Source organism: Hipposideros armiger, unplaced genomic scaffold (assembly GCF_001890085.2).
Source record: "Hipposideros armiger isolate ML-2016 unplaced genomic scaffold, ASM189008v1 scaffold_694, whole genome shotgun sequence".
Classification (NCBI taxonomy): Eukaryota; Metazoa; Chordata; class Mammalia; order Chiroptera; family Hipposideridae; genus Hipposideros; species Hipposideros armiger.
In genome coordinates, this window is record NW_017732044.1 from 765,287 (window position 1) to 779,619 (window position 14,333).

Below are 14,333 nucleotides of genomic sequence, written 5' to 3' on the forward strand. Positions count from 1 at the left end.
TCTAGTTGTGGAGGACGTTGCTTCACTGGCCCAAGTTGGCACCATCATTGCGCTCTTCTCTGGCGAGGCAGATCAGTCGCCGGCTTCTGGACGTGGGCTGCCAATTTTAAAACGTGGCTTTCCCTTAGGCTTAAAAGTATTATTCTGTGATGGAACCTGATCAAGGCTTGATCCCTCTGGTACTAGGGTCCTCTGCTAGACGATGTGTGTGCAGAGCCTCTAGTACCCCTGGCCCAGCACTCAGGAACCTGCACCCCTGCCCAGCGGTGCACCCATCAGAGGATAGGCACGTGGAAGGCGCCACCTTCTTAGGTCTCAATTACAAACTCAGCTGACTGTTAGCCACACAATTTCGGTTGGGATCGCAGGCTAGTCTACTCAGACACTGACTAGACAGAACTATGAAACTTCTAAAGGTATCACCTGCCCTCTGAAGGGCTTCCTTTCTCCTGATTTCTGAATCTTCCCACTGAGAACACATCTATCCTCACCATTTTGGTCACAGCAGTCTCCTTCTCTGAGTGCCAGCTGAACGCTCTCTCCTTCCTCATGCCCTTGAGGGCCCATGCCAGGCTCCACAAATACCACTATCATGGAGAAGGCCCAGCCCCTGCAGGCTGCAGTTCTGTGCCCCTGCTCTGGGGGCCAGGGAGCCCCAAGCAGCTCGGGCTTGCCTTCCCTGGGAAGCAGTGTGGGTCTCTGATGCCTCACATCAGGGACCTGACAGGCAGCCTGTGTCAGCTTTGGCCAAGTAACAAACCAACATAAAACTCAGGCCTGAACAGCACTGTGTTCTGTGGGTCAGCAGTGTTGGGGCCTGGTTGGCCCAAAATGGCCTCATTTGTAGCTGGGGCAGCAAAGGGGACTGCATCCTATGTCCAGTGTCCAACAGGCCAGCTTAGGCTTTGCCACACGTAGTCTCAGGCTTTCAGAAGCCCAGAAGAGGGCAAGCCTCTGCCCACATCACATTTGCTATTGTCCTGCTGGCCAAACGCAGTCACGAGGCTCGCCCCAGATACCAGGTGGCGAAAGCCTCCATCTGTGCACTGGGAGAAGCTGTAGTCATGTGGCAGAGGGCATAGACACTGGCACGGGAGGGGTCAACAGCTATGTTTGCAGAACCCACTGGAGTGTCCCCACTATGTCAGTTGGCAACATGGTGGCTCTCATAGGGTCATATTCTAGTGGGGGACAGAGACACATGACCTGGACACCAGGGCGACATGGTGGGGATTGGGCCACTTTAGACTGGGTGCCCCAACATAAGAGCCCAACCCTGAGCCTCACGCGGAGGTCTAGGGATCCTCTTGCTCTTGGTGCTCTGGGAGCCTGGGGCAGGTGGCAGGACCCTGAGACAGTGACAGGGTCCCCAGAGCAGGGACAGGGAAGCACAGGCCTGACCTATAGCCTGGGTGGGTGTGAGGAGGACCCAGGCTGAACCTGCCCCTGGGGGAGGTGGAAGATGGGGGCGGCCCTAGAGTACTGGTACAGATGGGCCAAGTCTGGATACACAAGATGTAGGAAGGAGACAAAAATGGAATCATCAACAGGTAGATATTTCAAACTCTGGGAATGTTTGTAAGATCCTATGAGGGGGCGATATGAGGGCAGGTGAGGGTGCTGCACAGAGTTGCTCCCCGCAACATCTGAGCGGTGCTAGTAGAAGTGCAAGCTACATCTATTCTAAATCTTCCAGCAGCCACATTAAAAGAAAAAGATGAAGTTAATTTCAATAGTATATTCCAATTAACCCCACATATTCAAAATATTACCATTTAAACATACATTCGGTATTTTAGAAAAACAGTGAGATATTCTGCATTCTTTTTTCATTCTAAGTCTTCACAATCCCATGTGTGTTTCACACTTGTAGCACCAGCTGCCTTCCAAAGACTCCATGGCCACCAGTGGCTGATGGCTGCCAGCGAGGGGAGGACAACAGGCCAGGCTGGGGTGGAGGGACTGAGAACGTGGCACAGAAGCAGAAAGGATGGAGAAAGGGCGGTGGGAGGGCCAGGAGCTTCCCCAGGCCATACTGTGGGGCAGGCTGCTGGGTGATCTGCTTTGATAGGTCAGGGTACCGGTAATGGGTCGGGGAAGGCAGGAAGGAAGAGGCCATAAGGGAGAGAGCAGCGTGGACGGGGAGGCTGGCGAGGGAAGGAGAGAACTTGGTGGCTATGGGCTGAGGTGGGCGCAGCAGGGGCAGAGGCCTCGTCTGGGCAGGACAGAGCTTATACCTGTGCCTCACCCAGCAGGGGATGGAGGTTAGAGCATGTGGATGGGGGGATCTGGGGTGACAGAGGGACTCAGAGCCAGAATAGGGAGCTCAGGGCTCCCCCACTGCTTTGCCCCGTCACAGGATGGAGGAGCTGGGCCTGCACCCTGCAGACTGCCAGGTGTACTTCGGACAGCTGCTGGGCATGTGTGACCAGATCAGCTTTCCGCTGGGTAAGCTGGGTCTCCCTGGGGGATGGGGGGTGGGGGCATCAGGGTCGCGACTCACCACCTCTGCCTGTGCATGCAGGCCAGGCGGGCTTCCCCGTGTACAAGTATGTGCCCTACGGCCCTGTGATGGAGGTGCTGCCCTACCTGTCCCGCCGAGCCCTGGAGAACAGCAGTGTCATGAAGGGCGCCAAGAAGGAGCGTCAACTGCTATGGCAGGAGCTCAAGCGGAGGCTCTGCACAGGCAGCCTTTTCTACCATCCAGCCTAGCGCCCATGGGCCGCCACCACCACCACCACCACCACCACCAGACTTTGCCTCCCAGGGTCCTCAGGCTGGGGCAGGGACCTGGGGGGGTCTGGGTGGCCCCTAGGCCAATGCTGCAGCTATAGCCCAACCCCAACCTCACGTGGATTCACCTTCTTACACCCAAGACTATGAGACCTGCTGGAAGTGGGGCTTTGGTGACCTCTGGCCCCTGCCCAGGATGTAAGCACTGAGGTATAGGCTCAGTCAAATACCTGCCAGAGCTGCTGGGACTGTCAGGAACTGCTCTTCAACAAGTGGGCACCGCCCCCATCTCTGCCCACCCTTACAATTTTGGAATCAAAGGCCAGCCTTCCAGCGGGGTCTAACCCACACATCCCAAGCTCCACAGGTGGACCATAGCCACGCTAGGTCAGACGGCCTGATCAATAAACCACTGTTTCTGTAGCTAAGAGCCCTGAGCGCTATGCCCAAAACATCCCTTCCTGTGGGGCCCTGAGGTGGGGTCGGCAGTAGAGGGAATGGCTCCAGTGCCTGGGAAATCTCACCTTAGGCTCTGCCTGTCCTGCATTATGTGCCCCTGGGGGCCAGACCCACACCTTCCTTTAGGCTGTACTGCAGAACCTGCCATACAGGGTGCTGGACCTCCACCCCCAACTCCACACCTGAAGACAACAGCAGTGGCTCAGACCAATGCACACAGGATGCCCCCAGGGGTGGGCTGGGGGCTTCCCCACCTTGGGTCTCTCCTACAGACCCTTCTTGCTGCTCTCTGCCCATGACCCACATCAGGTTCTTGCTGCTCTGACAGGAGCAGGCCCATGGCTGCCCCCCATACTCTTCAGCTGCCAGCCCCACAGAGCAGACTGGATGTGGTCCTGGTGCCCCAGGAGAAAGGTGGTAAGGCTGGGCCTGCGGCTGTAGGAGAAGAGCCCCAGGGAGAGGCTTCTGTGACGTGGAGGTGGGGGCATTCTCTGCTGGTTCCTCTGTAGCTACCAGGCAAGGGCCCCAGATGGGCCCTGGTCATGACAGGTACTACAGAGCTATCACACAAGCCACATGCAGGCCACACTGAGGCATCTTTATTTCTCTGGGTCACACAGAGCTTAGGGCTTGGAGCCTCTCCCATGTGGGGGCAACACCTGCCAAGGGAGGGGCTGAGACCAGAATAAGCACGAAGCCTGGAGCTTGGCAGAGGTTGGGATGTGCTTGGTAAAGTGACAAAGTCCTCAGACCTCTATCCCCACCCTCCGCCCAGCTCTGGGGCAGACAGTCAGCAGGCTGGACCCACTCCCCCCTTTACACACCACCCTAGCTTTAGACATAATAAACCAGACAAAAGTGGGTGGTAGACACAGCCAGGATCCACCTTGCCTCTCAGAGGGTGACCCTTCCTGCAGGCGCCTAGGAAGGTGGTGGCCAGATGTCAGGAATCTGAGTTCCTCAGCTTTCTGCTACCTGTAGTGACAGTGGGGCAGGGTTGTCCTTCCAGCCAGGATGGGCAGTGGGTGACTGGCAGGGACCCCACCTGGTCACAGGGTTGTCTTCCCTGCCTGGCAGCCCCTTTGCTGCAGCTTCCGGATGAGCTCCAACAGGTTCATCTGTAGCGTCAGCTCCTGGGATGCAGAGGGGTCACTGTGAGGTCAGAATGACATCTGGACCCATTTTGCCCCAGCAAAGGCCCCAGGCAGAAGCCTCCTTTTTCCAAGGACCCAGAAGCAGATACCAGAGCCTAGCGTGTGCCAAGCAATGAGCCCACAGGGCTGACTTCCAGTGAAGCCTGGCCATGGCCTGCCAGAAGCTGGGACTCCACCACACAGCAGGGCCTGCAGCTGCCCTGGCTCGGCGCACAGAGATGTATGCAGCGGAGGGGCAGTTGACTGTGCTGCGGGGTGCAGCAGGCCTGGGGAAGGTGAACAATGCCCCTGCAGCCCACCAGCTCACCCTCCTGTGAGCACAGGCAATGGGACCGGCCTCTGCTGAGCACTACAGAAACCCTTCCAGGAGCCTCATTCACTCCTCCCCTCTCCCTTCACCCCACACAACCTGGCCCTGGCCCTCTGGCAGCCAGCCCCCAAACCCCAGATGGAATCTGACCTTTGAGGATTAGCATTCTCTGGGCTGTGCCAGGGCAGACCCAGGGCACTGACCTGCGGATTCGTGGTCACATAGAAGCCAGCAACCCCTGCCTTCTCCAGTGTGCTCTGCTGGTCTGCCACCTTCCGGTCCAGCTCCAGGACGATCTTTTGGTCCATTGCCCGCTGCTCCTCACGGATCCGGTGCTCCACTGCCTGCCACAGTGAGGGCAGCTCGGGTTCAGCCCTGATCCATCAATGCCTCAAACACAGGTTCCTGGCCTGCCACCTCCCCAGGAGCCCCACCTACCCCCACAGCTTAGGCTCCAAGACCACTGATGGTACCCTTATGGCATCCAGGTTGCTCCCTTCTCAGCCACACTGAACTCTACAGAGGGGCTTGGCTGCCCTTCCCTAAATGCTCTCCCTTCTAGGATCTCCGATGACGTGTCTTCCCTTTGCTGTGCCAGGCTTTGCCTAATGCTGACAGCTCAGGACCACCATGAGCTGGCCAGGTGCCAGCTCCACCTCTACTTACTGTCAAGTTGGCCACAGTCTCTGGGCCTTTGTGTACATTACCTCCCTACGGAGGCTGCCTAAGACCCCAGCTCAGCACCTCCTCCCTGCATGCCCAGGCTTGGGGCTGCCTCGGGACCCCACGCACGTTTCTCCATGCACCCTCACCACCTATGGTTTCTTGGTTATACGCGGGTTTCCTGTTGTCCCGGTGCAAGCTGGGAGCAGGACGAGCCCCTGCTGAGTGCTGCTGTCACCATACCATTTCCTTTGTCCCCCCAAGGTCATAAGTACAATGGCTCCCCCTCAGCACCTGCCCTGCACAGGTCCAGCCCACCAGGAGCTGCAGTCTCGGGGAGCAGGGGCATCACACACTCTACCTGGTCCCAGCATACCCCAACACCCCACCGTGAAAAGCCACATGGAAGAACTCACCAGGCATCCAGTGGCCCACCCCAGGCTGAGGCCCAGGGCACCAGCAGCTCCCAAACCACCCTGAGCACCTCCACCAAGCCCTGTCAGCAGAGCTCAGGTGGTGCCCACCCTGCCCACACCCATACCTCCTGCTCACGCTGCTGAGCTGCCTGGAGCACCAGCAAGTTGTGGGGCCGGCAGGTCTGCTGGGCTTCCTGGTGCTTCTGTCGCAGCGCCTGCCGGAGCACTGGGAAGGAACGACCAAAGAATCCATCAGGAGGCGACAGGGGCAAGATGAGGAGGCCCAAGGAACACCTCTAGTCTCAGGACCTGCTCCAGCAGTCTCATCACAGGGCAGCCAGGCCAAAGGTGTAGCCGGAGGCCCCACCCACAGCCCTGCACAGGAAGCCGGATGGAGCTCCAGGGGACACCCAGCCGCCTAGACCACTTAGTTCCACCCTCCCCCAGGGCAGGGCCCATCTCCAGCAGCAAGGCTCCAGGGGACTTGAAGGTATAGGACACAGAGGAGGGTGAGGCAGGGCAGAAGACCAAGAGGTAGGAGACTTTGGTCTGGAGGCTTCTGGGCTCAGATGGCCACAGGCCATCATCAGTCCTGGGAGCGATCTGCTCATCATCCACAGGAAATCCACTGAGATGTCTCTGAGACCACCCAGGCAAAGGCCTGGGAAAGGAGGAGGAGAGGGGTCACCGTGCCAGAGCAAGGCATGGCCTCTGCCCACAGCGGTGTGGCACTGTCACTCCCTGCTCAGTGCTGCCCTTCAGGGTGGGCAGAGCCATCCCACCTCATCCACAGCTCCTAGAGGGAGTAGGGTGGGCACAGACCCCGTAAAGTCCAAGGCTGGGATGAGTTAGCAGAGGTGCTGGGGAGTCTGTTGCTCCAAGAGGGGCTCATTGATGGCCACTGAGCAAAACTCCCAAGGGCCTCACTAAATCATACCATTACTACAAGCATGTGCAAAATTGTCCAGTCTCATAGGACTGGACAGAGAAAGGTATCATGGGATGGAAAGAAACCAATCACAAAACAATACTCAACACTACACAGCCCAAATCCTACACCAGTAAGTGTCAAGTGGCTACACCTCTCCTGACCCTAAGGAAACACAAGCCCAACATCTGCTAGGCAAAACCCTCACATTACAGCTCTTCTCAGGAGAGTCCCTGCAGCTCCCCTGCCAGTAGTCTGGCACCTGCAGCCCGGACTCAGAAGTCCACAGCCTTCTCCAGTCTCTTGTTTCTTGGCATTCTGTGTACACCTTGACTATGGCATTTATCACATTAAATGAATTTCAAACCAAGAGCCACTCTCGAGACAAAGCAACAAGAAAGATACTCCCTAATGTTTACACCACGTGGAGGCAGGATTCGAGGAAATGGATAAATGCAGGGAAATGTCATTCTTTCACTCCGTTTAATAAACGTTGCTACAGATCCCAGATCAGCTCCCGTATTCCACTGGATAAGCAACCAGAGGTAAGAGGAGAGCTGTTCCTGCTGCCCCGGTGGAAGATGCGTGGCCTTTGCTAAGTCAGGAGAAAGGGAGAGCAGAAAGTCACAAGGCACATTCCCATGGCCAGCAGCACCAACACCTGCCCAAATGTTCCAAAGGGCAAGCGGCAAAGTGTCTAGAAAGTTATCAAAAATTCCCCACTAAAAGGAACTAAGGCTCATGCTCACTTTGGCATCACATACACTAAAATCGGAATGATACAGAGATTAGCATGGCCCTTGTGCAAGGATGACATGCAAATTCAGGAAGTATTCCGTATTTTTAATAGGATAAAATACAATTTGTTAAAAAAAAAAAAAAAAGGAACCAAGGCTCCACGGAGAAATGGAGCGTTCTCTTTTTAAAAATTATTATTCTGAGTGCTTTCTCTGTTCCCCAAACTACTAACCTCTGCGGAGATAAACAAAGATTACCAAAACAAGAGCAAGTGCTACTTATTGACAGCAAGAGCAAGCCACCACCACGGCCTGCATTTGGCGGACTCCAAGGCAAGAGAAGGCATGGAAAAGCTTTATGGTGGCCAGAGGGGAAGGTCCGTCCTGATGGAGGTTGTCGCTGTGGGGAAGTTGGACGCAAGCTAACTAGTAGCCAGGTTGAGGCAGGGAAAGAACAAGAAAAAACGAGCCACACCACCTTCCTCCACCAGAAAGCAAGGAAGGGCTCAAAGAATGATGAGGACACATCAAAAAGACACAGGAGCCCGCCTGAAGGTTTCCCACTGGCCCAATTTGGCATGATTTGAGACTTAAAAAGAATAATGAGCCATATACTTTGGATTTGTGACTATATGCATCTTATACCTTAATAAAAACGTTTACACGTACAACCACCAAAACACTTAGGGAAGAAGTAATACTGATCCTACACAAACTCTTCTGGAAAACTGAAGAGAACACTTACCAACTCATCCTATGAAGCCAGCATCACCCTGATACCCAAACCAGACAAAGACAATTACAAGGAAACTACAGACCAATGTCCATCATGAACAAAGCGGCAAAAATTCCTGAAATTTTAACAAATCAAATCCAACATAGACAAAAAACATAATACATCATGACTAAGTAGTATTTATTCCAAGAATGCAGTTTATTCAAGTAATTAAAAAAAATCAATGTGGGCCAGCCGAGTGGCGCATTGGTTAAGAGCTGGCTTGGGACGCCAGAGGGCCCGGGTTCGGATCCCACATATGAGGGCCAGTGACACTGCCCTCTACAGCTAAGATGCTGAACAACAACAGCTCAACCTGGAGCGGGGCTGCCATGAGTCGCTGGCGTCGTAGTAGGCTGCAGCCCCTGTGGCAGTGGGTTGCCATGGGCTACCGTGTGTAGCCAGCAGCCAGCGTGAGCGGCCAGCAGCTGCAGTGAGCAGCGGTCCAGAAGACGATGACTGATCTGCCTCGCCCAGGAAGAGCACAATGATGGTGCCAACTTGGGCCAGTGAAGCAACGTCCTCCACAACTAGATTGAAGAACAAAACGACAGCAACTTGTCTGTTCCCCTTCCCCCCATTCCCCAGCGCTGTTCCCATCCCCCAACTCCCCAATTTAAAAAAAGAAATCTTAAAAAAAAAAAAAGTGCAAGCTCTGAGCGACAGCGGTTCGAGTTCCGCCCAAGCTGAGCTGCCGCTGAGCTGCCAAAAGGTGGCAGGATGGCTCAGCTAAAAAAAAAAAAAAAAAAAAATCAATGTAATTCACCATAGTAACTGAAAAGCTACTGATCACCTCAATAAATGCAGAAAAAGGATATGACAAAACCCAGCATCCATTCCTGACGGAAACACGAATCCTAGGGCAGCCATATATCTCCTGTCCCCATAGGGAAGGGACTTTGTATCACTAGAGTAATTTTTGCCATGAACATTTAACCTGTATATCATCAGGCTCTATCCGCTGTCCAATTTACAGGAAACACAGAGGGTGGAGAAACAAGTTAAAAAACAGCATGAAAAAGCAATCTGAAAGATCCAGAGTGGGGGCATTCTATAGGTAGAATGCCCTGAGTCTTCAAAAAGTAATGCCACAATGAATGTTGGGAACTATTCCAGAAGCAGAGGGACCAAACTAACCAACTGCAATGCATGAACCTACACTGAATCCTTATAAAGCGACAATTTGAGACAAGTCAGGTAATGTGACCATGGACTGCCGGTCAGAAGACACACTGGAGTGGTTCATTTCTCAGGAGGCTATCCACTGTGGTTGCAGCAGAAGAGTGTTCTTGTTCTAAAGCATTGGTTGTAAACACTGGGCACAAGTTGACCCCCAAGGATGTCTGAAGACATTTTTGGTTGTCAAAATGTGGACAAAGTGCCACTGTCATCTAGTGGGTAGAAGCCAGGGATTCTGCTAAACATCCTGCTATGCACAGGACATTGTCTCATTGTTAAGCCTTGTCCAGCTACAAATGCTAACAGTGCTGTGGTTGAAAACCAAGGTCTAGACCAGGGGCGGCTCACGATCCACATGCGGCTTTTGGGTACAATTTGTCTCAAAAGTTTGCCGACCCCTGGAAAAGCCAATCCTGTCCCTCACAACAATTTAAAAATTATATGAGAGCCATAAATATATTTTTACATAATCACCATTATGTGAATAATATCCTTTAAAATTTTTATAAATGAAACTGTGATGGTTTTATGTTCATTTTCAATTTTACTTCAGAGCCTGCAGCTTGTGAGCCACAGTTTGCTGACCCCTGGCAGGTCTTCCATCTCAAAAGTTTGCTGACCCCTGGTCTAGACTCTAGAGGAATGCTGTAGACTCGTGGTTGAACCCCTATTGCGTTGCATAGATTTAGGGATATAAAGAATTTTGTCAGGATGTTAACTATTGAATCTGGCTGATTCAATGAGCATACTATTTTCAACTTTTCTAAATGTTTGAATTTTTTTATATAAATAAGAAGAGGAACAATAAAATAACAGAAGTGGGAAATCTGATGGGCAGGGAGAGCTGCCCAGCATACCTTGCAGGAAGGGGCTCAGCCCCCCCTCCCCCACACACACACTAGGGATGCCTGGGAGCCACCAAGGCTCACGAGGCTTTGGCTGAGCGTGTGGCTCAAGTGGGTAACTTTTCGGGTCCCAGAGGGTGCCACAGGGAAGAGTGCATGGGAATTCAATGCACCGCTGGAGAGGGACCTGACCATAAAAGGCACTGCAGAACTGGCAACACTTGGGGCGGTCAACCGCTATGCGGCCCGCCACCACCAGGATCTGACAGTGGGCTGACCAAGCACAGAAACCTTGCGCCATTCGGCCTGGAGGGGGCTGGGGGCACGGGGGAACCCAAGCAGGGATATTATGGGAAAAGGGGCCGTGCAACTGATAAAACACCAAAAACTGCCTTGACCAAAAAAGCGCTAGCAAAGTCTCGCGCCCTTGATCTGGTCAATTTTAGGAATTTCTTCGAGCAACACCCAGGGAAGGGCTCGGCCCGCAGAGACCGAGTGCTCCCAGGGCAGGTTGACCTCCCGGAGGAGGAGCGTGAATCGTCCCGCCGCCCCCGCGAACCTCGGTGTTCATTCTGCAGCCTCAGGCGCTGGTTGTAGAGGCTTTTCTCGGTGAGGTGCTGGATCTCCAGCAGCCCCTGCACGATCTCGAACACGGTGCCATCGAGGAGCGCCAGGGCCAGGTCACTGAGCGTAGTGTAGGAAAGGCGCTGTTGGAAAGAGCTGCGGGCAGAGGGGCGCGGTGAGCGCAGGCGGGACCTGGAGCTGCCTCAGCCACCCGCCCCGCGACCGCGCACCTGGGCAGCTCCTTCACCAGGCTCTGCAGTGCCGACAGCAGCTGATAGTGCCGCTCCTGCTGCCGGGTCCCGTCCACCGCCTCCTCGAAAGCACCGACATAACGCTCCATAGCCGCCGCTCCACGCCAGCCGCCGGCCGAAGCGACGCGCCCCCTCGCTACGTCAGCCCGGAGCGCAGCGCGTCCCGCCCTCTTTTACGACAGTTGTGAGCACGGCGCGGTCCGCTTCCTGAGTCAGCCGGAACCAGGCTCGCTCCGCCCTCCCCCTCTCCCTTGGAATCTCCTAGGAGGATCCAGCATTGTCCTGCCCCTTGCTCTTGTCGTCCCGCCCATGCAGCCTCAGAGGCTTAACGCCACAGCTCGGAAATCGCGAGATTTCGAAAGCCCGCCCTGCCGGCACAGAATCCGCGCGGGCCACAACCGTGTTCCCAGTTTTCCTCGCTCGCCGTCCCTGGGCACATATCGCGAAGCTGAGCTGGCCTGTGCTGGGGGCTCGTCCTGCGCACGCGTCTGCTGGGCGACTTGAGGACGCTGCTGTCCCAATCTGGTCGCTCCCCCTAAAAAGCGCTAGAGTCACTGAGCTCCGAGCTCCACCAATTCAGGCGGCGTGACTTTGTCAACTTGGGGCCAATTTCTTTGTCTTCCACTTATGGGGCGCTTGTCTGTCAAGAGAGGTCCCCCGCCCCAGCCCCAGTCTGGGAGCTGCAGACCGCGCTGGAGGCAATGTCTGGCACATGGCTGGCAGCAGTGGCCTCCCCCAGCATCCCTGCCCCTCATCCACCTCCCCCCATCAAGCTTGTATTACCCTTCCAACTAAAACCTGATGACAAGCCTGTGCTCCCAAGAGTAAGATTTCACCTGAGACAGCCTCAGTCCTCCAGGAACCAGCAATTGCCTGGAGCTAGAAGCTGTGTTCTGTGAAATCCTTGCTTTCAAATCAAAACGCCATCACTGGGTCAAGTGCAAAACGCCCTTGGAGCCGGCAGCTTGGCACTCACAGTATTTTGTTGCAATTCTTTGCTTTTTGTTTTTTTTTCCACTACATTTTATGGTGTATATTTAGAATCTTCTTTACTTCAACGTTTTAGTCCTTATTTTGTTTATGACAATTCACTGTTTTTATGGATTCCTGGTGAAAAAATGGATTCAGTGTTTTCTTCTATATCAATATCATCATGAAAAATTAACAGATGTTATGTGTCAAGATCAGTTTTTTTTCAATTCTAATACATATATAGGAATACTTCATCCTGTAATAACTAATGATATTGAACATCTTTGCATGCACTTATTTGTCATCCGTATATCTTCTTTGGTAAACTTTGCTGATTTCTAGAAAATGGATTATCTCTTTATTGTTGAGTTTTAAGTGTTCTTTTTATATTCTGGGTACATTCTTTGAGATGAAGTGGTAAAAGGGAATAATAAAAGATAATCCTTGTATCTGACAGTGGATCTGAACTCAGCCATGCAGGAAAAGAGACCTATCTTCCCCAAACTGCAATTTGGTAGAAAGACACATTTGCCCTGTGTGTTTTTTAATACCCTGCACACAGTAGCTCAACCCCAGGAGGGGGTGATGGGGTCAGGCTACAGGATAGAGGGAAGACGGCAGCTCCACTGCTGTAGCCACTGTTGGATTCTTGTCCACCAGTGGTCCCAGAGAGGAAGCAGTCAAGGATCTCCAGCCCAGAGGAACTTTGGCCTCAAGCACCATCTAAAACCAATCAGTGGGGTGACACTGGGGTGTGCCCCACCCCACCTCCTCTGCGGGGGATTGAGACTGCGACAAAGGACCACATTTGGAGCTGCCTGGCCAGGACAGTGGGAGTTTGAGTCCTCATCTGGGACTGCCATGATTGCCCAGTGCTGCCCACTCCCCAGCCTGAACCCCAGACTTCACATCCCTAGCTATCCTGTTCCCGAGGCACCCCTGCTGGTTGGAGGTCTGTGCCAGCTGCTGTGCTGAGAGCTGAGGGTCCTGTGTGAACACAACAGATATGGATCCCATCCTTGAGGGGCTTCCAGCCCTGTTAGAGAGGCACATCCCAGAATCACAGATGGAAATGGAACACCCTAAAAGGGAGACAGATGGGTTGGGGAGGCTGGTGCTGAACCAGCCAAAAGCAGCCATTAAAGGGAGGGGTTCTGGTGGGAAGAATGACATGTGCAAAGGCGCTTCCAAGAGTTGGGGCTAGGTAGATGGGCAAGAGGACCAATGTGGCTGGGCTGCAGAAGCCAAGGGGAGAGTGGGGCCAGGGGCTATGTGTTACAGAGGCTCCCAAGGGCTAGTCCTAAGGGCAGTAGGGGAATCTGAAAGATTTGGAGGCACAGATATTGGGTTGTCGGAAAAGTCATGGTGCGTTTTTGCAACGAAAAACAGAAAAATACGTCATGACTTTTCCAACAACCCAATATGATCAGATTTGCCTTTTACAAGTCACTCTCTAGCCACTGTGCTGGGTGGTTGAGTGGCTGTGTGAGGCAACCTGGCATCGACAGAAAGGATGGGATGGGGAGGACAGCAAGGTAGGAGGGTTTTCGAACCACCTGGGGTCACACTAAAGTCCCTATGTGGTCCTAACAGTTTTCTCTCCAGGGTAAGTCTCCACAGGGCTGGCTCTCCCTCCCTCACATGTCCTTGTGATTCCTCTGAGCCTGAAACCAGTAAAGAATAGTTCCCATTTTGGTCTGTTTCATGCAAATGAAGTTTTAAAATCATGCAGTTCTGACTGATCACATAGATTTTCTCATTCTCTTCTTCCTTTCTGGGTTTGCACTTAGGGCAGTCATACTCACCCACCAGGAAAAGGTCATCTACAAGGTCACTATAGCCTCAAGTAGAATGATTTGTTGTGGTTTCTGCAGCACAGTGCTCTGCACCCCTCACACCCTGGAGCCATTGTCATATGTAACTTTGTTTACAAGAGTGTCTGTGTGTCTGTCCACTAGACCTGTTCAATTAACGAGGGACATTATTAAAAATAATATTGAGCAACTCTTCCATAGTAGCCAAACCTGAGAATAAAGCCAAGGTATGAATAAAGATAATTTTCTTTGTATTTCTAGGTGTGTGTGTGTAGTTGCTTCTTCAAGGGACATTGTTGTCATATACATGAAGATGCTACCGATTCAACTCTAATTCTTTCTCTATCTTTGAAGTTCAACGTGCAAATATGTTATCTCACCTAGGAGCCTACCCAATTCTGACAACAATGTTAAAGGTCATTGATATAAACACCTTTAAATTTTTAACTCAATTTATATGTTTAATGTTAGGGTTTTTTTGTTATTTTTTAAAAGATTTTATTGGAGAATTGGGGGAGGGGAACAGTGTTGGG

The 14,333-nt window shown here is 52.9% G+C and overlaps 2 protein-coding genes across 3 annotated transcripts in view; one reads left to right on the top strand and one right to left on the bottom strand.

Annotated features, from left to right (window-relative positions):
* Positions 1–3,156, top strand: part of PRODH (proline dehydrogenase 1) — a 22,663-nt gene extending 19,507 nt beyond the window's left edge. The window contains exons 13-14 of the mRNA XM_019626918.1: positions 2,360–2,448; positions 2,525–3,156. Of these exons, the coding sequence (XP_019482463.1) occupies positions 2,360–2,448; positions 2,525–2,712 (277 nt within the window). The 3' untranslated portion in view covers positions 2,713–3,156. The remainder of the gene's footprint in view (positions 1–2,359; positions 2,449–2,524) is intronic.
* Positions 3,157–3,769: 613 nt separating this feature from the next.
* LOC109373213 (DiGeorge syndrome critical region gene 6 like) lies at positions 3,770–11,213 on the bottom strand. 2 transcript variants are annotated; one of them, XM_019626919.1, is made up of 5 exons: positions 10,994–11,213; positions 10,759–10,919; positions 5,861–5,961; positions 4,860–5,000; positions 3,770–4,325 (listed from the first exon to the last, which is right to left on the bottom strand). In XM_019626919.1, exons 1-5 carry the CDS (start codon positions 11,101–11,103, stop codon positions 4,242–4,244), a joined length of 597 nt encoding a protein of 198 aa, XP_019482464.1. In that variant the 5' UTR covers positions 11,104–11,213; the 3' UTR covers positions 3,770–4,241. The 2 variants fall into 2 exon arrangements, with proteins under 2 accessions (XP_019482464.1, XP_019482465.1); XM_019626920.1 differs by having other exon boundaries at positions 11,011–11,167.
* Positions 11,214–14,333: the final 3,120 nt, after the last annotated feature.

Excerpts from the sequence above, each read along its gene's own strand:
- LOC109373213 (XM_019626919.1), bottom strand. The coding sequence starts at position 11,103 with ATGGAGCGTTATGTCGGTGCTTTCGAGGAGGCGGTGGACGGGACCCGG. Across the intron at positions 10,920-10,993 it reads CTGGTGAAGGAGCTGCCCAG|CTCTTTCCAACAGCGCCTTT; the intron begins GTGCGCGGTCGC and ends CTCTGCCCGCAG. Across the intron at positions 4,326-4,859 it reads ATGTGACCACGAATCCGCAG|GAGCTGACGCTACAGATGAA; the intron begins GTCAGTGCCCTG and ends TCTGCATCCCAG.